This window comes from Pelmatolapia mariae, linkage group LG3_W (genome assembly GCF_036321145.2).
Source record: "Pelmatolapia mariae isolate MD_Pm_ZW linkage group LG3_W, Pm_UMD_F_2, whole genome shotgun sequence".
NCBI classification, from domain to species: Eukaryota; Metazoa; Chordata; class Actinopteri; order Cichliformes; family Cichlidae; genus Pelmatolapia; species Pelmatolapia mariae.
This window is the reverse complement of record NC_086229.1, coordinates 28,094,946-28,117,831: the sequence shown is the minus strand read 5'-3', so window position 1 is coordinate 28,117,831 and position 22,886 is coordinate 28,094,946. Positions and strand designations below refer to the sequence as shown.

At 44.2% G+C, this 22,886-nt stretch overlaps 2 protein-coding genes across 2 annotated transcripts in view; both read right to left on the bottom strand.

Moving 5' to 3' along the window:
• LOC134624309 (nucleotide-binding oligomerization domain-containing protein 2-like) overlaps nt 1-22,886 on the bottom strand; it is a 1,192,597-nt gene that overhangs the window by 455,762 nt on the left and 713,949 nt on the right. The gene's annotated exons all lie outside the window — the stretch shown is intronic.
• On the bottom strand, nt 9,240-21,135 carry LOC134646830 (transferrin receptor protein 2-like). The gene is made up of 20 exons (XM_065469986.1): nt 21,008-21,135; nt 20,450-20,560; nt 19,376-19,443; nt 19,182-19,292; nt 15,413-15,685; nt 15,155-15,338; nt 13,910-14,050; nt 12,840-12,948; nt 12,522-12,764; nt 12,302-12,441; nt 12,058-12,233; nt 11,866-11,985; nt 11,668-11,750; nt 11,527-11,590; nt 11,381-11,448; nt 10,284-10,354; nt 10,114-10,198; nt 9,812-10,036; nt 9,586-9,726; nt 9,240-9,494 (listed from the first exon to the last, which is right to left on the bottom strand). Exons 1-20 carry the CDS (start codon nt 21,133-21,135, stop codon nt 9,240-9,242), a joined length of 2,796 nt encoding a protein of 931 aa, XP_065326058.1.

The window sequence follows — 22,886 nt, the reverse complement described above, 5'->3', positions numbered from 1 at the left end:
AGGAAATTAATTGACGCTGCTGCATTTTTAAACTCAGCCTTCCGTTACCACACTGAGCATGCTCACACTCTGCTGCCCCCTAGTGCCCATATGTCTTCACTGCAGCTCTGCCCTCCTGATGCTGCTTGTCGCACGTTGTCGTAGAAACCTTCAATCCAGCCATAGTGTGACTAAGAAAGCCTCTCTGTGCTCACAGTAACAGTCTACTCTCTCCACTCTGACATGTTTGCTTGTGTTCTGCCTTAGCATTCATTTCATGCCTGAACTGACAGACTGGAATGTTTTCACGGATTATAGGTGAAAAACAGTTTATTGTGGTTGTGAGAAAACTATTCTTGTGTGTTTTTACCCTCTGAAATACATCACAGCTGTGTCCCAAATATTGTGTTACCCTGAAAACAAACTGCAGAAATGTATGCAAATAATATTTAATAGAACTTAACTGTGAATGGAAGTTTCTCCTGCTCTGATTGGAGGTTCTGAGCACAGATGGGGGTTTGTGATGTTTGTGTGCACAAATCAAACTGACTCCACTTTTCATTCAGTCTTTATTATAAAGCTGCTCACAGGCACACTAAACCAAACGCTTATTACAGTGTTTGATTGGTCGGCCAGCTCTCCTGACCTGAACCCCTCAGAAAATCTGTTATTACTAAGATGAAGATGAGAAACAGGTCAGACACCATCATCTTCCTCAAAGACGTGCAATGAAAGAATTAAAAAGCAGAATTCATGAGCGTGTAGGTTTCATGTGAAGATGAAGCAGACAGTAAAGTGAGCGGTCCACACACAGAGTCATTGTCTACTTTCTGTTAGTAAACCCTCACAGATGGATAAACAAATGTTCTGAATGCACTGTGACTAAAATACAGTGAGGTTGCATTTCCTGTTACACTAATGTGTTCGATTTCATAGCCTGTGTAGTTTGTGCATTGTGTTTAGTTCCCCTGTGACTTATTAGTTTGATCCTGTTGACCCGTGTCTCGTTTTCCTCTCAATTCTTTGTCAGGTTGTTTCTCACTGCTGTAGTTTGGATTTTTGATCTTCAGTTTTCAAACCTTTGTTGTGGATTTGCTGCTGCATACATACAAGTCAGTTTCTATTCATCAAGTTTCAGTCAGGACCACTTCCTACTTAATCATGAAAGCATACTCTTCTTCTCTGCGGTTTGTTAAAAATCAAAAAGCTGATCTGGTCTGAAGCTCTGATGGTTCCTGACAGTCTGGAGCTTTGGTCTGAGGAACAAAACGCTCTGCATCGTCGTCATTATGAGGTTATAATGTTATAGAAGTGTCTGGGTCCTGTTCAGAATCAGAATCAGAATCAGAATCAGAAAGGGTTTTATTGCCAAATGTTGAGCAGGTTTACAACATTAGGAAATTGCTGCAGTACTTAGTGCAAGTTCCAGACACCAGGTGCAATAATTCTGAGCTGAGTTTCCATCTCACAGTCACCTCCACCTGAACAATCATTTCTTTGGAAAATGGCATCTACTAACACTCAGACCTTAGTGAGATAACCCAGGCCTACAATTTCTGATGAGCATCAATAACAGATCCTGTGACATGATTTAGTAAACAGCTGAATTCTTGTATCAGACTAAAAACAGAGCACATATTTTCCTTGTGAAGTGTCCACACAGTCTCAGCCTGGTGTGAATGTTTGAATGAATCTTTACTGTCAGACTGGTGAATAGGCTCCCTCTCACACTGTACTCTGTGCTTCATCTCATTCTGCAGACATAACGTTACAGGGAACCTGCCGTGTGGAACATGTTCCAGCTAGAACATCTCACTGAGGCTCATTAGTTAGCAGTTAGTAAAGGAAGAACAAACATCTTCAAGCTCGTGTTCTCAGACCATCACTGAGCTTCACTGAGCTGCAGAAACATACATGATCCTGTCAGAGTGGAGGGTTGAGCTGCATCGTCTTCTCCTCATCCATCAGCTCCTCGTCCTTCATTTGGACAGGCAGACCCCTCAAACTCTTCGATTTCTCACTGAAGGAAAGGAGTCATCTTTGTCCAAACGGCCAGCGAAGCCCTGTCTGCCTTGGGTTACTGACAAGTTGAGCTGATGAAGACAAACATATAATGTCACATGACCCAGACACACACATCTTTGATTCCCTCACATGACTTAAAGATCAGAGATGTCATCAGAGAGAGACATGAAGAAGGAAGTCTTTAAGAGCCATCAGCTACCAGCTTCAAAATTTACGATTATTTAGGGCATAATCTAATACTAGTGACAGCACAAATTCCACTCTGTGTCTCACGCACTACTCAGTATTACATATGAACTAATTACCCTGGATTATACATGTATTGATTATACATATATATTGTACCTCAGTAGATATATGCAGCTGTCCCAGGTAAATGCAACACGTGCTTGTGACGCCTGATGAAGGCTCTAAGGTCCCTGTTGAAACAGGTCTAAGTACTCTAGGATCCCTGTTTGGGTGTTGTGTTCTCTTTCTGTTTCCCATTCACTCGTTACTCCCTTGTGTATATTAGCCTTGTGTTTTCCTTTGCCCTTTGTCACGTCGTACCTCCTCATGTGCTGTAAGCCTCTCTTTGTTTCTGGTTTCAGTTTTAGATCTGTGTTTCTAGTTTCCCAGTGTGTTGTTCTGAGTTTCATACTCAGGGTTTTGGTTTGTTTTTCTGTGAGTTTATGTTATGATGGATGTTTTTCCAGCAAATAAAGCTTCCATTCTAAGTTTTTTTTCTGTGCACGAGTGTCTGCATTTGGGCCCACTTCCAGCCTGCTGCATAGCCTCACATGACAATCTTAGCCTCTATGATGTCTGACAGGAGCTTCCATGTGGTACTAAGGTAGGTTATCATCTGGTAGTTGGATGGGACAGGTCCCTTCAGGGGATCCTTGGGGATCAAGACTGTCCAGCCTTTAGTCAGTTATTCCAGCTGTGTCTCACCCATTAGTGACTGGTTCATTTGTCCTGCCAGACACTCATGGAGTGCAGTCAGCTTCTTTAACCTGTAGGTATGGATCATGCTGGGGCGCAGTAATGTCCAGTGCTTCAGCAGGTGTTGTTACCTGTGGAGCAGAAATGAGCAGCTCCCCCCGAAAAAGTTGTTCTAATGTTACATGGTGTAACTCTGCACATGCTTTTGCTTTTCCACCGTCTTCTTTTTATGTATTTACTTGTGGAAGTTCTTTCTAATGAATTTCCCTCTCAGCTACATCAGGTTCTATTACAGAAGCAGCAGATTTACAGTTTTATGTCTCCGTTGATTGTGTCAGTGATTAACACAGGTGGGAGATGACAAGCAGATCTCAGTACCTTCAGAGGTGAAAGGTCAGCTCTGAGCAATGCTTGGAAGAAACGTGAAGGAAGAAGGAACTAAAACATCTCCTATTAACGTCAGCAGCATTTCTTCACTGTACCAAACAGCAGGGCGAAGCCGCTGAATCTTAGCTCACTGTAAACCGTACACACTTTATAACACACTCACATACCTTCTACAGTCTTAAGCCTTTTGTGTTCACAACACAGGATGACACCAAAGGCAACAATCAGGACAACCAGGAGAACCAGGGCACCTGCGAGGACTCTGGGCCAGAGTGGAGGTTCTGTAATCAACGCAAACAACCACACCTTCATCGATCATGATTCACATCAGAGTTCACTTCTACTCTGACCTTTGACAGCACTAACCTTTGACCCTCAGGTATACTTCTGTTCGCCTCAGATCTCGTCCATATTTCCGGGTGGTGCAGGTGTAGGTTCCACTGTCAGAGACTGTCGGGTTCCTCAGAGTGAGGCTGATGTCTCCAGTCTGCAGAGCGTCAGCTCTCATTGATGTTCGGTTGGAGTAACGATGGTTTTGTTCTTTAAGATCATCTCCGCTCTGCAGACGCATGTGGACTGTTGGCTTCTTGAACTCATCACGGTCCCACACTGCTGCTGTGGTGTCGCTGGAAACATCCTTTGCTACCTGACAGGGCAGCAGGACAGACTCCACCCCCTCATACACCTCCACACCTGAGGCATGCTGGGAAACTGAGGAGAGAAACATGAAACGGGTGATTCCACAAAGTTGAATCTGTTCATCTGGATGTAGCATTTTCAGTGGGATACTTCTTCAGTGTCAGCTGACTGCAGGTTTCCCAAACCTTATAAACAGCACATTTGCACAATAACTGAAACCTGCCCACTGAATGAACAGTAGTCAGTGAGGTAAGTTCCTTCATCATTAATATGCAAATTGTCATGATCACTGATCAAATACCATTGGTCATGGGTTTGACATGGGCTCCCCAGTGTCATGCACTACGGCCAATTTGTACATGGAAGAAGTGGAAAAGAGGGCTTTGCTATCCTACCCTGGAACACCACCAAGTCATAGGTTCAGGTATGTGGATGACACCCGGGTGAAAATCAAATCTCAGGGCGTACCACAATTCACGGATCACATTAACTCGGTGGACCGACACATCAAATTCACCAGGGAGGATATGAAAAGTGGCAGGTTAGCCTTCTTAGACTGTGAGATTTCCATCAGTAATGGGGGACATCTAAAAGGTGGCGTGTACCGTAAACCTACACATATGGATCAGTATCTAAGGTTTGACTCTCATCATCCACTGGAGCACAAACTGGGTGTCATTAGGATGCTACAAGCAATAATTTCTGGCACAACTTCACCTACTTCCAAGGTGCATGAAGACGATGAAAAAAATCACAATACAGAAACTCCAGCAACACTTGAAGGTAAGACCAACGCTTTTCGGCTTGTGGCCTTTATCAGGGTCCTCATCAGGATGCCACAACACAAAGCGAACACCATCCCCACAGACACAACGGCCAGGGAAGGAGAAGAACATCACGTCAGGAGGGCCCTGAGTAAATGTGGTTATCCCAGCTGGATGTTTGTCAAAGCTGGGAAGGCACCAAAAGAAAGCTCCAGCTGATCCAGGAGAGAAGGACAACCGCTGCCCAAGCGAAAACCTGTAGTGATCCCATATGTGTCAGGAGTATCGGAGCAGCTGAGACACATTTTTTCTAAACACCGGGTCTCTGTGGGCCAAAAACTGGTCCACCCCAAGGATCGGGTCCCCCGACACAAACAGAGTAACATAGTGTACGCTGTTAAGTGCCAGGAGGATTGCCAGGATTTATACATCGGGGAAACCAAACAACCTCTGGCTAAGAGGATGGCACAACACAGGAGAGCGACCTCGTCAGGCCAGGACTCTGCAGTCTATTCACACCTACAGGCCAGTGGACACTCTTTCAATGATGAGGATGTGCACATCCTGGACAGGGAGGAACGCTGGTTTGAGCGCGGAGTCAAGGAGGCCATTTACGTGAAAAGGGAAAGACCATCTCTGAATCGAGGAGGGGGCCTAACGGTACATCTTTCGCCATCTTACAACGCTGTGATTGCAGCCATTCCCCAACTCTCTGTGAATGGTACTCATGGCCATTGAACAGTGGTTGTTGATCTGATTAGTATCATCAGTGAATCAGTGGGGACTCATAGATCCGTCTTTCCCACAAATGCAGGACAAAGAAGCTCTGTGCGAGTCAGCGATGGGTGGAGAGCAGAGCTCCAGAGGGTGGAGGGCTCACAGAGCACACATTCATCCAGCCAGACAGAACGCAGCTCCACACAAACTGCACTCATTGTTGTTTTCATAGAGAGAAATGTCTCCATTCACAGCAGAACAGGCGCTTACTGACAAGCCCCCAACCATCAGCACAGGTGGGCGGGACTTAATCATGTGTGTCTCAACATGTGTGCGCACAGATGAGGATGACCACAATTGCCTGCACAAGAATCGACTCCCACAGATCATCTTACCATCTAACATGTGTCATGTGACCTCAGTCTGTCCTCGGATGACTGTCCCAAAGTTAAAGTTCATCCTCAAAAGTGACCAGTAATAATATCAAAGATGAGTAGAATAAAAATATAGAGTTCTCTGCTCTAAACTGTGAGGAGTGATTCCAGACCGACTACTGAGATCTGCAGCCTTTACACTCAACACACCTTCTTCTAGCACATGCACTAACACACAGGCACATGCACTCACACACAAATAAACATGCAAACACACATAGACATGCAAACATGTGCACACACAAAAGCAGAAAATTCTGAAGAAAGTCTGAACACATAAACGCGACTTCACACATACAGAATAACAAGTCTATAATACAAGTAATAAAACAAGTAGTAATAACAATAATAACAAGTCACCACTGTGTGTGTGTGTGCATGTGTGTGTGTGCATGTGTGTGTTCCTACCATGCAGGAGGACCACAAACAGCAGCCTCAGCTTCATTCTCAGAGTCCAGTTAAAGAGTGTTTGTGCGACCCAGCTGATCCTCCTCCCAGTTCCCCGTTCTCATCATTCAGAGAGGAGGGACAGGAAGTGGAATGCAGGAAAACATGGACCACCACCCATATTACAGTGAACCCCAGGATAGTGAAAGGGATGAACTGGACAGGTACAGGTGAGCATGCACAGCACAACTGGGTCCAGTCGGACACAAAGCACCCCTAAACATGCTGCAAAGGGGAAGAGAGGTGGAGGGCATACACACTCGTTATCATAGGAAGGGTGGAGATAAGCCTCACTGTACCTGTAACACATGTTAGCATGGTGTTTGTTCAGAGCTCTGGTAGGAGCCACAGGAGCTCTGTGGTTTGATCTACTTATGAAGCTGTGATGTTGTGTAACTCGTAACCAACATAATATTAAATAAAATGAACCTGTGCATCATAAACCTGAAACTACAGTCAGAGATCCTGCTGGGAGTCATCACTGCCGAGGTTATCAGCTGTCTCTGTGAACTCTGTTAATATCCACTGAACAGACCATAAACTGTGTTCACTTATATATTAAAGTAAGGACAGTTGTGTACCAGTTTTGATGTCTACCAGGTTCATAGTTCAACATATTTCAGCTCTATGTGTCACACTTTAGTTCAGTTATCTGATTTAACTTCCTCGCCTTCATTACGTCACCCACTGCTGTTACTAGAGATGAACCGATCCGATATTACGTATCGGTATCGGTCCGATACTGACCTAAATTATCGGATATCGGAGAGAAATAAAAAAAAATGTAATCCGATCCGAAGTAACCCAGCTCAGCACATCGGAGCAGTATGTGTCACGTGATAGAGTGGCTGTTTTTTGTGAGACCTGGAGCATTTGGAGCCTCGACATGCTTCCAAAACCACGCCATTTCATCTTGGAGAAAACTATCCCAGAGAAGTAAAGCAAGTGTGTAAGTGCATGTCTGAATGTTTGCAGAGTATTTCCACGTTAAGCTTAACAACTGATATATGGAGCCACAGCTGGACTGGCCATCGGAGTTCCATGTTGATGTGAAAAGGAAGCGATTTTTCTCGTACTTCAGGTAGAATGAAAAACAAAACACAAAGCTGGAGTTATTCCATCTTTGCGGCAAAGCTGACTCTTCTTTAATTCTCTCCCCCTCCCTCCCCTGTTGCTACTTCAAACCTCGAAAATGATCAATGATCAGCTGATCGGCTTTTCTGTTGCAAGTCCCGTCTCTCTTCTTTGTTTATCACCCACTTTGCCCCAGAAAGAGGATACCTGCGGCTAAACAACAGCAGCACGTTTAAGCTTGATCAGCTGTTGTTAGAATTGATTTAATATTAATTTCTAGTATCAGCTGAGGTTTGCTGGAGCCACAGCTGTAAAGCTGCTGGTCATGATGTCGGTTTGGTTATCTGGTGAGAGGGAAACATGAAGATGAAACCAGGAGATGTCCTTACTGAATCATTAGAGCTGAACAGGTGATGGAGAAACAGGTTTACCTTTTAGGTGACATGAATGAGTTGAAGGGAAGTTATGAGCTGTTTCTGAGAGACAAATAACACCAGGATCCTTTTCTAAGTAGCTGACAGCTGGTAACTGTGCAGGGGCGGGTCTAGCAGAGCTTTGCCAGGGGGCAGGTAGGGCCTTAACAGGGAAAGGGGGGCACAAAGACATACTTTTCTTTCTTATTCTCATTTAAAATGTCTAGCTTTTAATAAATAATTATCTGAATCTTACAACCAAAGTTTTCATCTGATGAAATGTATAGAAATCCATTATTGTATATAGTGACTATTAAGTCTAATATATACCCCAGTAAGCTGTAGCACTTTTTCCTTTGGGAAGATATCATCTGTGCAGTCTGCTCTGTTGAAGAAAGATGTTGAATCTATTTCATTATTGTAGAAAAATAACTGATTTCTGTGCATTTGCGTTAAATTAAAGTTGATTACGTCAATTAAGCATCGCGAGGTGGGGGGTGGTTCCCTATTTTTATTTTTATTTTTTTTGCTGGGAGTTGGCAACCCTATTAGTTAGGTTGTTTAATATTTCTGTCAAGTACTCTTTAAAATACCAGAATAGGGAGGATGGTGTAGGTTTAAGTTTGGTAGATTGATCAGTTTTGCTGAACTATAAAATATTTTGAGTGCAGTGTATTTTTCACATACAGGTATAACAGAACAGCTTTAGTGTTTTGCTTTTTTAAAACGTGAGTATGAATTATACAAAATGCAGCAAGATATTTAGAAAAAACAGTTATAAAAACAGTTTTACAAAATACACTATATTGGATTCATATCGGTATCGGCAGATATCCAAATTTATGATATCGGTATCAGACATAAAAAAAAAGTGGTATCGTGCCATCTCTAGCTGTTACATGCACTAAACAGCAGCAGGATGTCAGAGTGGTTTAAAACCTGATAGAACATCTTTAGGATCAATAGATGGAGACTGATTTGTGTCCAGCTGAACTGCTACTACTTCTTTCATTCATAGCACTGTCTGTGTAACCAGCAGTGACCATGCTGAAAGCCACCACCAGAGGGCGCCATAACTCCTGTGGATTTACCATCATGGTACCTGTTAAAGTTGGTCTGAACTTATAAAACAGCAGCTCCCAGTCTCTGAGCCACATGCATAAACCAATAGGCACGAAGAATACCACTGATATGAGCTAGACAGCTGGTGATGATGATAATGATGATGTCACTGATGTTAACTTCCTGTTTGGAAGGTGAAAGGAAAGATAAAGAATCTCATCGTCTGTAAAACACTTTAATGGAAGTGAAATCAGTGAAAGGATTGATGAACAATCATTGACCTGAATGTCTGCAGTGTAAACTCATATCTGCACATAAATAGATACTGATCGATAATTAATAATCAATCACTCTGGAGCAGGCACGCAGAGGCCTCAGTGGGTGAAACGATGCATGTTGTGGATGCTCCACACGTCTCCATTCAGAGCGTTGGCGGCGCCCTGCAGCGTCCACGTGAACAGCGCCAGCTGCCGCCTGAAGCTGCTCTCGTCGAAGCGTCCGGGGTCAGAGGTCAGCAGGCCCAGGTGCTCAGTGAGCGCGCTCAGAGTATGGTTGCCACGGCCGTGGATCACATGACGGAATGGCGTCTCAACTGCAGACACGTACTGAGACAGGAAGTAGTACTCCACCTGCAGGATACACATGAGAAGACATGCAGTACTCTGTACAGGGCTCGTGTCTTCATGTACTCTCTTCCAGTACTGTTTGCAGTACTCGTACCTTCATGATGCGAGTGTTGTAGAAGCGTGTTATGGTGGGCTCGTGCAGGTCGCTGTAGTCGATGGCTCTCTGCAGCGTCTCTGCCGCTCGGCTGTAATCTCCTCGAGCGCTGAAGACCCACTGAGGAGACAAACCTCTGGACTGGACACACACACACATACACAAAGAGGTCACATGACAGAGAGGGGTTTAAACTTCAGTAGACAAAGTCAAACAGGTGAGCTACCTGCAGCTCAGCAGAGTGTTTGTTGAGCTGAGCGCTGAACTGCAGCACTGTCTGGGCGTAGGAAGTGATGCGCAGCGGCAGGATGTGGTCGTGGGCCAATCGCAGCACCATTTCCCCCACCAGCTCCCCTAAGCTCCGCCCTGTGACCCCCAGACGACCCCCCAGCACCTCCTGCAGGCGTGAGACACTATCCAATGGCGTGTTGACGAACGGATATGCTCGCTCCTGAAAATGTGACACGTATAGCATGACATCATGTACCATGACAACGAAATTGTATGCTGTTGGCGTGTAACATGTACCTCAGTGAATCTGAGCTCCATGGCTGGAACCCCTGCAAACGCCGTGAAGCTAAAAGCGCCGCTGTTCAGATACAGTGGCTTCATACTGAGGAGACAGCAACGGCTCAGTCAGGCGTCATCACAGTAACATCTGTGTGTGTGTGTGTGTGTGTGTCTGTGTGTGTCCTCACATCCTCCAGCTGCCTCCATCTCTCTCCGCCTGGCTGTAGATGCTCTGGCCTGCATGTTTGGGATGCTCCACCTGGAACACATGAAGGCCCACTCATGCACAGCATTGTGTGGATTGGTAACTAACCCTGTAGTTACTACAGCCTGTACATAATTATACTTATAGTATATTCATACCGTGTACATTGTAACATTCCTATAATAGATCCATATTCTGTAATATATCTATATTACTGGTAAAGAACTTTCTGGATGGATGCAAACTGCATTCCGTTGCCTTGTACTTAGACATGTGCAATGACAATGAAGTTGAATTCTATTATATTCAACTGATGGGCCCAGTTTACAAGCAATGTAAAAGAGTGTGACTCTATTACTGTTTGAGAAGATGAGGTTTATGGGAATATTCAGTGTGTCATGGTAGCACAAGGCTAATGTACACATCACATGACCCTCCTCAACCATTATGGGCTAGAGAAAAATTCAAATGTTTCCTGAAACATGAGCATGATTTTTTTTTTTCATTTCACACCCAAAGTTAGAAAATAATCCCAGGCTTGCATGATTCTTGGTTGATAAAAGGTTAAGAGAGGCTGGAAAATAAGGCCTTTCTCTGTCCAGTAATTTAGTTTTTTAAAGGCAATGGCACAGACTGTCCAGACTCACCTTTGTGAATAAGAACTATTTGTAGATAAATTTAACTGTAGTGTGGTCACAGATTTATGCTTTTACTGTTACATGATTGGGGCTTGTCTGGGATCATTCCCAACACAAAAACAATAATCCGTGCATACATAGATGATTCACCAATTATATTTCAGCCACACAAAATGGACAGAAGCACTAAATCATGGGGTTCAATTCATATATTAAAGCCTTGATATTTTTAAAGTATTTATTGCGAGTGTGTCATCTCCATAGCATGTACACAAAGGTCAGCTGTTGTCCATATATAGATCCCTGAGGGACTCCGGGTCCAGAAAAATAGGCTTAACATTTTTTTTTTTTTAAATAAATGTGTGAGGGCGATGAGCTCCATCCAGCTGTGTGACCACAGGCTGCACTCAGTATTAATGCATCACGAATGTATCACACTCACCTGTCTGATGGCAGCGTCCAGCAGGTCAACCAGGAGAGGACTGGTGTAAGCTGACAGGACCTCATCACCTGATGAGAAGGACAAGATAAGGCACCGTGTTTGGGTAGCAAAGAAAATGCTTTCTGATTGGCTTCAAGCTCTGTTACCCATGACTGCCTGGTCCAGACTGAAGTAGGCCACAGCCTTCAGGTGAAGCATGGACAGGTAACCCTGTCAAACAAAGGTCAAAGGTCAGGCAGTTATTTTAATAAACTGTGAAATTTGGTTTGTATTTTCTGTGGCTGAACCTCAAGCCATTCGGTTGCTCCAACATTCCCAAAGTCTCCAGCATCCCAGCTGACAAACAACAAGCTGCGTCTTGGACTGAAACCTGAAAACGAATCCATCAATTCAGACAAATCAGAGGAGTCAACACACCAAAGTAATGCTAGCATCATTTCAGCTCCCACCACAACAGTAAGCACACGTGTTCAGGAGAGTCTTACCCTTCTTCACCATGGCTGAGAAGGTTCTAGCCAACTCCAGCAGGATCGCAGTTCCAACTCCGGACTTCACGGCTCCCGGACCCAGAGAGTCCCTCTGAGCTCCCAGTATAATGTACTGGTCTGACAGGGAGATACTGAGGTTTACCACTGTGGCACATTCACCTGTCTCTGTGTGTAGTCAGCAGAGCGTACCTGGCTCCACTCTGCCCTCCAGTGATGAGAAGATGTTGTTGAGCAGGATCGGCTTCATTACGTTCTGAACCGACATCTGGACTCTGCGACCGTTACTGAACTCGGGACCGACAACGCAGCGCACGTACGGCAGCCGACCCTGCCAGGGCCGAGGACAGGACAGACCTGCCAGCTGGCTGAGACACAGAACAGCACTGTGAGTCACACTCACACCTGGGCAGGTTACCTGATGGATGGGGCTTACCTAAGCAGCTTGGCGGCCACAGTGGCAGTAATTGGCAGGGCTGGAATGAGTGGCAGACCGGAGGACTGAATGGGCGGGAACTGAGTGTGATTGAAGGAGGGAAAGCCAGGGGTGAAGGGGTCCCCTGACCCTAGGTGGACCTGTGATTGGACAACAGAAAGCAGATGAGGACGCTTATTGGCCAGGAGACGCAGATAATGTTTGTTTGTGTGTGTGTTACATGTTCAGACACAGCAGTGTGTGTGTTCAGTCCAAGGCGGCGAGGGTCCTGCGGCACGTCAGCAGGGTCAGGGTAGATCAAAGCTCCACTCGCCCCGTTCTTCTCAGCCAACCAGACCTTCTCTGCAAAACTGACCCCGCCCCCAACACGCATCACCACCACACAGCCAGCCACAGACACGTCCTCACGTTTCAGCCATTTAAAATCCTCCGGTCGGCCGTAGTTGGCATAGACCACACCCCCCTGCAAAGAGACATACATCGGTAACTCTGACAATTGTTACCATGGTGGCAGATACTTCCTTTCTGGTTGGCTCACTGTGGCATTTCCTGTGGCGCTGTACGGGCAGTAGTCAGACGGGTTGAGAGGAATTTCTTCTGAGACCCGACCTGCAGAGTCCACCAAGCTCAGAGAGCTCCTCTGAAACCTGCACACAAATGAATGAATGTAGCGCCCTCTGGTGGTCAAACTAATGTGTAAATGTGGGTTTGGTTTCTGTCTTTAAATCAAGCCGTTAGTCCTTTTCTGCTGTTCATATTGTTATTACAGAGTCATCCTCATTCGTTTTGATCAAGTCACTGCTTTGGAAACATTTCAGAAGTGATGTCATTAAAAACATATCAGGAACCTCTCCAAAAGTTGAATCTGTTCATCTGGACGTAGCATTTTGTGGGAGAAACGTTTCGTCACTCAACCAAGTGACTTCTTCAGTCTCAGCTGACTGCAGGTTTCCCCAAATCTTATGAACAGTACATTTGCATAATGACTGAAACCAGCCCACTGAAGGAACAATGGGGCTGGGAGGTCAGCCCTGTCTCAGAGTGAGGCTGAAAAGCTTGTTCATACTGTAATTCATTATTATCAGGATGTCCTAAAAACTCTCTGAAAAGTCTTCAGTTAATCCAAAATGCTACAGCAAGAGTCCTGACAGGGACTAGAAAGAGAGAGCAGATTTCTCCTGTTTTGGCTTCCCTTCATTGGCTCCCTGTTAAATCCAGAATTCAAAATCTTGCTCCTCATTTACAACATCTTAAATGATAAAGTCCCATCTTATCATAATGAGCTTTTATAAATCAGAAGTAACTCTAGTGCTTTTACCAATTTTTACCAACAGCTGTGAAACATGCAGCAGAAATGAAGGGTTTTTTTGTTAAAGTTTTAATTCAGCTGCTACCAGATCAGCTCCAGAGCCTGACCACATGTTTAAAGCAATGGTTCTTTCAATAAATGAAAGAACCAGGATGTGCTGGGACTTCACTGGCTGCTGAGCTGCAATCAGCAGCATCCGTTTAAGACCCAAAGGTATCCTGATGTGACATGTTAAGTGTATGGTGGGTCATGTTGTCGCTGATCTGTCCTGAGTGTGGGGGAGCTTCTCCGACTCTTACCTGTCGGGGAACTGCAGCGTGGCGTACAGCGACTCGGTCCAGGTGTGGTCCATCTGCAGCTCCCTGAAGCGCTGCAGGATCTCTGAGGCCAGAGCTGTACCCTCCAAGGAACCTGGAGGATGAGCTGCCCTGCTCACGCGACTGATCACACATACACACACACACAAGCTATTTATAGAGGACCCAATACTGCGATAGGACCTAAGGAAGCAGGGATGGTTGACAGGGTGGCGGTCTCTCGCTCACTCATCGGTTGGGTTTGAAAAAGGTGGCGAGGGTAAAAATGCTGAGTCTGAAGATTCTAAAACAGGTGAAATTACATGAATTTTCTGTTGACCACCTGATTACCTGCTGGAAAAACTCTACTTTTACTTGTACTCAGTTACCGTATTTTCTGCACTATAAGGCACACTTAAAATCCTTTAATTCTCTCAAAATTCGACAGTGTGCCTTATGTATGAATTCTGGTTGTGCATACTGACCTCGAACTGATTTTATGTTGTACATGGAGCTCAAAAATCTGTCAAAAAATGTTTTAGTACGACTTTGGTAAGCTACGAAGCCGCACCATAGATAGATTGTCGGAGCATTACGGCTACCGTAGTCAGGAGCCTCGTGGAGTAATCTTTAATCAATGATCAGCTGTACCAGGTGTAACGATTAAATTTAACAAACAGAATTTATTAAATTTAACAGAGTTAGAAGATAGCAGGAAGTTAGCTTCCACCTAAAGATAATAGAGCATGTTCTAACTGAGAGATTTCTGAAAAAATTAAATCGTACAGCTCTGCTATCACTTCCAACATAAATGAAGACAGAAAACTAAACAGCAGGGACGTTTGTAGGGTTACTGAAGGTATATAATGATGTGCTACGTGATCGCTAGCAACACAGCTATGTTAGCATAACATAAACACAGTGAAGCTGGAGGATGAACGCAAACTTTTTTCCACTCAATAAAAGTTAACGTGAGGGTTCCTGATGGTTAGGGACAAATGCAATGGCATGACAGGATGCAGTAAACAGACCAAACTTCAGTCAGGAGAACAACTGAGATAATCCATCCACAATATGAGGTTAGTCATTAATATACTGCAACAACATGGGAACAGAGCAGCTGTGATAGAATTCAACATTAATGAATTAATGGTACAGAAGTGGAAGAAGCAAGAAGAATGAGTTGAGTAAAGTTTGACTTATCTGACTGTTTTGTTTTGCTTAATGTGCCTTATAAGCGAGCATTACCTGACTGTGTTGTGGATGTCTTCATCCTGCAGCAGCTTCCTCATCATCAACCTCAGCTCTCCCAAGTAAAGCCCCGCCCCTCCTTCTGAGGGCGGTTTAGCCCCACCCAGCTGCTGCTCGTGCCCCTGCTCTGCTTGGGAGCAGTGGTACCGCCCACTGAAGATGCCATAGGCCAATAGGAATGCTGGGAAGGAGAAGCAATGCCCACTTTAGTCACATGATGAGGCTAATCGGTTAAAATGATCGGCCTCTGTTTACCAGCAGTGAACACGATGACTCCGCCCACACACAACAGCACACAGCATCGCCGGTATCCATGACGATACCTCATCACCAGAGCTGTGAGGTCACTGAAAGGACCCGCCTCCTCCTCGTCTTCTGATATTGCCAGCCTCAGCTCCGCCCGCTGAGCGCCTCCCACCTCCTCTTCTTCATCATCATCAGACACTGAGTGGTGGACGGACATCAAGGAAGCCTCCAGAGAGAAAGATAACCATGGTAACAAGGGAAAAGAGGCAGAGCTTGTCTCACCTGTTTTTTCACGTGTGTCTCACCTGTGTCAGGTGGGTTGTCATGGTAATGCAGCTCTGCAGGCACAAAACACAAGGACAATTGTCTAAGGAGATTGGAAATAAAAGCGTCTGGAGGATGTGAGTGGTCATTAAGGTGTCTGGGAAGGGATCTCAAAACCTAAATCTGGGACTCTCCACCATTTGACCCTAGAACTGAAGAAGCTTCTCGGATGAGAGGTGAAATGTCTTCAAGCAAGCTAAAAAAGTCCAGACGCTTTTCTTTCCAAGCTCCTTAGACTACGATGACCTGGATGAACCTTCACAGACATACACCTTCATTCTAAACAGCATACGTTCACCTGTGAGACACTTGGACAGGTGAGTCTGTGTTTCTGAGCTCCAGTAATCAGTGCATGAAGTGAAGTCTGATGAGCAGCAGTCTGAGCGGTGTTTGGCTCAGGCTGTGGTCCACAGACACACACACTAACTGAAACACCTGTAACACTAGTCTTCATTCTTTAATTATTCTGAGCTCTTCTGTTTCTATTTTTCAGTTTCTCCTGTTTAGCTGATCAGAACTGTGACTATGAAGAAAATAACAACGATCAGAAACTTGCAGCCCTGAAAAATGTTCCTTTGAACTTTTTGGGTATGAAATGTGATTATTTCATGTGTTTATTTTTGCTTTTGTTCTAACAGTTTTTACAAAGTTCAGTTTACAGTATTTATGTATATATTTTCACCAGTCCAAAATGTCTCTGTATGTGTAGCTTTGTTATGACTCGGCATGTTTGAGTTTTCTCTTTGCTTGTAGTTGCTCTCAGGTGAGGTTGCTGGGCTGAGCCGTCCTTCACATGCCTGGTTTGAGTGGCAGCTCCGTTCTCTGCAGATCACCCTCAGCAGTGTGGTGAATGTACTCACCTGCTCCCACACAGAAAATAACGCTTGCTGTCCAATCAGCTATTTCACCTGAGCATTAGCCCTCTCTCTCCTATCTTACATAGCTCTCTGTGCACCATGCTAAGGCAGCTTCATAACCTGATTAATCCAACCTGACCTCTGGATGGGCTTAGGTCAGATGCAGTCAAAAACCCAGCAGTCAAAAACACAACACGCTCATTTGTTCTGATGCTAAGTTGAGAAACCTCTGCAGAAAGACAGCAGTGAGTGACGGCACCACAGGATCTGAACCTGATAGAGTCTGCAGCACACACACACTCAGGAGCTTCTTACCTTCACCAACTCTCTGTTAGGACTCCGGCTGCTCTCAGTTCAGGATCCAGAGCAGTTCAGGATCCACCATGGGTCAGGATGAGCTCGGGTTTTGTTTGTTTTTCTTCCCCTTGGCCTGCTGTGATTGGCTGCTCACAGGGGTCAGAGGTCAGCGTGTGCTGTCTGTTTGATCTGCTTAACTTTATTAACAGCAAAGTAAACACACACCCACACTGCAGAGCCAAAACAGCTCTCTGTCATTACAGGGTTTGAAAGAGGAAAACGATCACATGACTGTGGAAACAGATTTATTGAGAAAAGAACACAAACACCCACAGAGCTCCCCCCCTCCAGCCTTACCTTTATGCCACATTCAGCCTGACTCAAAGAGTCTGGATCAAACAAAGAGCTTCCAGCAGCTGCAGCTTTACTTCCAGCTGACAGACAGAAGCAGAATCAGGTCCAGGTCCACAATCAGGATGAGCTACTGGGGACCAGCATCAGTCCTGGGGCACAGACAGAGAAGACATTGTTAGAACAGGTCTGACTGCTTTAAACCAGGACCTGCACTGCTTTAACCAACGCTGGTCCCAGAGTCTGCTGGCGTGTAGCAGCAGGACTAAGCAGGATTGGGACTCTGTTGGGCTTATCTAGTGCACTTTTATACATGTGAATGTGCCCACTGCTAATAAATAGAAGCAGTTGCATTAAAAACATGAACTTCTGTAATTAATGACTCATCCACATCACAATCCTGACACTGAGCCTGATGTAAACTGGTATTTGCTGTCATTCATACAGGAACTCACCATGCAGGCACACGTGTGGTTACACACAGAGATCCAGCCCTCAATGTTTCTGGCAGTTTCATCTTCTGGTTTAAAATAATCATCATTACGACAGAATCTAAGTTATATACATAAAGCCACCCTGCAGCCTGAGTGTGTCTTTATAAACTATCAGCCTCCTCATCCTTTGTACCTGCACTCAGAGCTGTGGACTCACCTGGGCTCCAGCTCATCTGGTAAAGTCTTATACTGCAGTGAAAACCTACAAGCTGCAGATGGAGAGATGCCAAACTGTGTTTCACTGTTCCGGTAACCGTGACAACAAAGATCTGTTTTATTTCATCACAGTTTCCTGAAATCAGTCAGTTTACTGTCATCACATAAGATTACTGTCAGTGTGCTTTTATGGATCTGTTACCAAACCTTCACATTCAGGCGACTTTTAACCAAATATTTTATTGTTCAGGAGCCAAAACAATTTGTGGACATCTAGAAAACCCTTACAAAGATTTCCACCGCTGACCTGTCACCCTTATGCAGTTCTTCAATGTTTCAGTGATAACTGGAGTTATAATTTATCTTATTTGAGGTTTATTTATTCAGGTAGTTCCACTGAGTCCTCATGTCTCTTTACAAGAGAGACCTGCTACAGATGAACATGTTAAAATTGCAACACTGAAAGAAAGTTTTCACTGTGATGAGTCATTTATACGTCTTTTAAAGTCTGTAAGTGAAATCAGCTGAGACCCGTATTATGTTCTGTGAAGGCAGAAAAGGCAAAAAAAGCAAAAAAAAAAGAAAGAAAAAACCAAGCAAACCCCTTCTTTCCGAGCTCTGTATGACTGAAGCGTCTTGACATCAGTTTTGTTTGATTTGAAGAAGGCGGGTGGCTGGGGTGGGGGGGGTTCAAGTTCACACAGGTGTCAGCCAGAGAGTATAAAGTACAGTGGTGTGTGAGATCTCACTGCCCCGTGATAAACAGACTCCAACAGATGGAGAGTATAAGCAGAGGCATTCATGTGAATTATATCACCAGAATCCAGGAATCCACACTACAAGGAAGACAGGAACACAGAACTTTACATTAACCCACACACCACCACCTGGGCAGAGCGATAAATGTTAAATCCACCACCCACAACGTTTTATCTTTATGAGTGTAGAATTAGGTACCAGACTTTCAGAAACCACAGTTATGTCACCACTAGTTGAACAGGCCCAGACTCTAAGTATATCCATCTTGGGAAGCGAGCTGTGAGCGTTTATATGAAGGATGTGGCAGCCAGGCAGTTGGTATATCACATACAGCCAGGGGCCCAGTGTTAGGCTCAACACCAGACAACAATAAAAGCATGATTATTAGACGCTTAAATGTTCTGGTAAGCACCTGCAACCCACAATGGTGGCTCCATCAAAGCTGCTGCTGGCCGCTCTTTCCTCGTCTGCAGGCAACATTTTCCAGGAGTTTTTTTTAGTTTGATGTGAGCTGGTGCTTTGTGTGAGCGCTGCTCTGACCTCTGCTGCACATCCTTGTGTAGATGACTCCAGCCAGGAAAAAGACCAGACCCAGGATCAGCCCAAAGGCTCCAACGATCATCAGTTTCTTGGATTCAGACATGCACGGGACTGAGGAAACACAGGTGAGAGTCACACAGGTGGACAGACACACAGGCAGGTGTACAGGTGTGTAGATACAGACAGGTATTTACCCCAGTCAGTAACCAGAGGTTGCTCCAGGCTGGAGTGCTCCACCATACAGGAGATCTTCTCTCCAGACCTACAACATAAACCAACATCACTGACTCTCACACAGAACTACAATTCAGCCTCATTTCCTTTTAGTTTTGCAGCCTAATTCTATTCCCTACTGTAGTCCTCCAGAGTATAGAAAGGCAGGTTTAGTTAGCATGGCTGCATTCGTTAGTTTGAACTTGGAGACTCAATGCTTTTTATGGAGTCATAGGATTTGTTCATTTGTTCAACTTGTTCTTTCTGCCTCCCTCACACTCACACACACATAACGGGAGGTGCAGTCCCACACACTCTCCCTGCAGCACGGACTACACTGTCCATGAGGCTGCATTCTTTAGGGCTATGCCTGTACCACTCTGCTTTTTGCCTTCATAATAAAATATTTTTTGAATGTGGTTTTTTTAAAAACGTCCCTTCTCATCATTATGTAAGTAGTATTGCGTGTTTTATTTGGGTTTCCACCGGCGTGGAATTATCAAAAAACAGAGGACATAGCCTAACATATGAAACAGGAACAAAACACCATGTAATCCATTTCAACAAAGTAACTGTATTCTGATTATCACCTTTTTAAACTGTGACTGTAACAGAACACAGTTACTCATATTTTGTATTTTATATACATAACGGCGGTACATGTATTCTGCTACTCCCCAACACTGCACATGGAAGAGTAATGTAGGGAAATGTTCATATTTCATATTGGGGACTTCCTGTTCCTGTTCAGTTCCTGCTGAAACACTCGGCTCTGCAGATACAGGAACATTGGATGGATTTAGTTGTAGCAGAAATGAGAAAGGAGGGAACAGGCTTCACAGGCTGAGCTGTGAACATCTGCATCTGTGGACGATGTTCATGTTATTCAAACTAAAGTGAATAACTAAAAGTGGACATAGTTAAACTGAAGAAAGAGAGAACTCTGACCACGAAGCTCCACAACATCGCAATCTCTGCTGACCAGGTGACATTAAAAAATAAGAAGAATAAATAAGAATCAGAAAGTCCAGTTGGCAGGCCTGAACTACACTCACCTGGGTGTATCAGCATTTGCAAACTCTACAGTAGGAGCGATGTCAGGGCTTACTTCCTGTCCGTTTTTTAACCAGCTCACGCTGATCTGTTTGGGGTAGAAGTTATAGACGCTGCAGACCAATATGGCAGGACGAAGATCAACAGGGGGTTGCAGCACCACAACAGTAACATCATCACCATCCAGTCCTAACTGGTCCCTTGAGACTTTCCAAGTAATATCTTCCAGTGAAACCTGCAGTCTGGGCTTGTAAAACCATCCCAGGTTAATAAGTGCCGCGATCTAGACGGGCTGTTATAACAGGTGTGACTGATGGGAACTGACCTAAAAGACCACTCAGATTTTTTTCATATCTTTCTCTAAAAGACACATTATTTTTTGGGAGGAGTAATTACTGAAGTTCAGAAAGATGACTTTAGAAAATATTTTCTGTTTCTTCACGTGACTTGGAGATTTTTCCACAATCAGTTCTGAAATGTTCATGACTTTTTAAAGAAGTCACAGCACAGCATTTACTAACTCAACAAATTTGTGATGAAAAGTCCGTGACTCTTCACACTCTCTGGATGTCTGCCAGACGTCGGTGAGTCCAGGAAGAGTTTGGGGTGATGAAGGTGGGGTTCCTCCTGTGAAGGGTGGTGCAGCTGTGATGGCTTCATCCTTCTGCTGTGACCTTGTTCGGACCATCATCAGACTCTGAGAGGCTGAACCAGCTTTAGTCTTGCTCTGTCTCCAATCTACAAACTACTGAACCCTGAGAGGACCTTCCAAAAAAAGCCTCCCTCTGCTATATAAGAAAGATAAGTAAATAATGTCACACTGCAGACCTGCTTACACCCTCCACTCATCCTTCGTCATGGTACAGAGGCCAGTAAGTCACTGCATTGATGTCTGACAGGCTTCAATGACAGTTTCCTGTAGGAACAACAAACAGATTAAGCTAAGATTCAGCTCTCTAACAGACTTTGATGAGGTTCTTTAAACCTACGTTCAGGCGCAGTGATGTGAAACAGTGTTCGTCCCTGATTTTCCCTTCTTTGTATGTTTGTCACATTTAAAAGTTTCACATCATCAAACTAATTGAGACAAAATGAGACAAAGGTAACACAAAGTGCAGCTTCTAAATGAAGGTGGCTAATATCAAGGGGAAAAAATAGCACCTCAGTTATTGTCAGTGTTCATGACTCCACCATAAGAAAGAGAAGCAGCATGGCTGGGATGGCAGAATTCCAAGATTAAACTAAAGACTCATCTCAGATGTGCCAAAAACATCTTGATGATCCCTGAGACTTTTGGGAAAAGCTGAGATTGAATTTATGTTGATTTTTCATCCAACTCATCATTAAATTTCAACATTGAAATCCAAGTGTTAAATAAATGTTGAATAAATGTGTGAAATAAGGTGAAACCTGACAGTTGTTCTGTTATAACAATCTGTTTGAAACTGTAGTTATGGCACATGTATTTATTTTTGGCCATGTTTAACATGTGCAGTAAATATTAAACATGTATGATGCAACATTATTTTGTAATTTTTCCCACACATTTGTGTTTAATATATATGTAATGACTTTAATGTTAATTGCCTCACTTTTTTGCAAAGTAACCTAGGTTCCTACCTCGTGTTTACGGAGGGAGTGTTCATGGTGTGACGGCCCCTGACCATATGCATTGAGAAGTCAACAAAGTAAAGGTTGAGTGCACACTGTCCTGTCATGTTGGTGTTTATTATGGAAAAGCCTTTTTAAGATAAACTGTAGGCTGAAGTACAGCCACAGCCAAAAGAAACCGGGTAAGATCGCAAAAACCAGAAACCAAGGTTACATAATTATCGTTGACCAGGCGACATCAAACATGTTCAAAAATCATGGATTTATAGCTGACTGAAAAAATAAACCTATCATCGGTTGGACTGTTCTATTACAGCCCTCTGAAAGTGGTACATCCCGACTGTCCACCATTGAAACTCTGTCATCTGGTTGACTGGAAACCTCTAGTGAACTGAGGCTGACCCAGAAATTCAGCTATAAAACTGTTTATTTAAATTTGGAAAAATAGGATTTTTATTTGAGTGGAGAAAAAGAGAAAACCACCGCTCAGCAAAAACAACACAATGGCTCATCTCTTATCTGCCATAAACATCTGGATGATTCTCCTCAGAAACTCTTCTGTGGATTGAAGACAAAAGATAAACTTTATGGAAGGTTTGAGTCCCGTTACATCAGACATCAGACTAACAGCATTTGATAAAAGGAACATCACAGCAGCAGGTCAGATGTGATGTGATGGTCTGGGCTGCTCTGCTGCTTCAGGATGACATGAATTCTGCTCTCAGAAATCCTGAAGGAGGATGTCCAAACATCAGTTTATGTCCTGAAACTCAAGAGCACTGAGGTTACGCAGAGAGACCAGCAAGTCCAACTGTGAATGGCTCAAAC

What these genes read in the sequence shown, in the direction of transcription:
- LOC134646830 (XM_065469986.1), bottom strand. Translation starts at nt 21,135, where the DNA reads ATGGTCCGAACAAGGTCACAGCAGAAGGATGAAGCCATCACAGCTGCA. An exon ending in GAGCAACCGAATGGCTTGAG is followed by an intron (nt 11,591 to 11,667) that starts GTTCAGCCACAG and finishes TTTGTTTGACAG; the next exon opens with GGTTACCTGTCCATGCTTCA. An exon ending in TCTGGACCAGGCAGTCATGG is followed by an intron (nt 11,449 to 11,526) that starts GTAACAGAGCTT and finishes CCTTCTCATCAG; the next exon opens with GTGATGAGGTCCTGTCAGCT.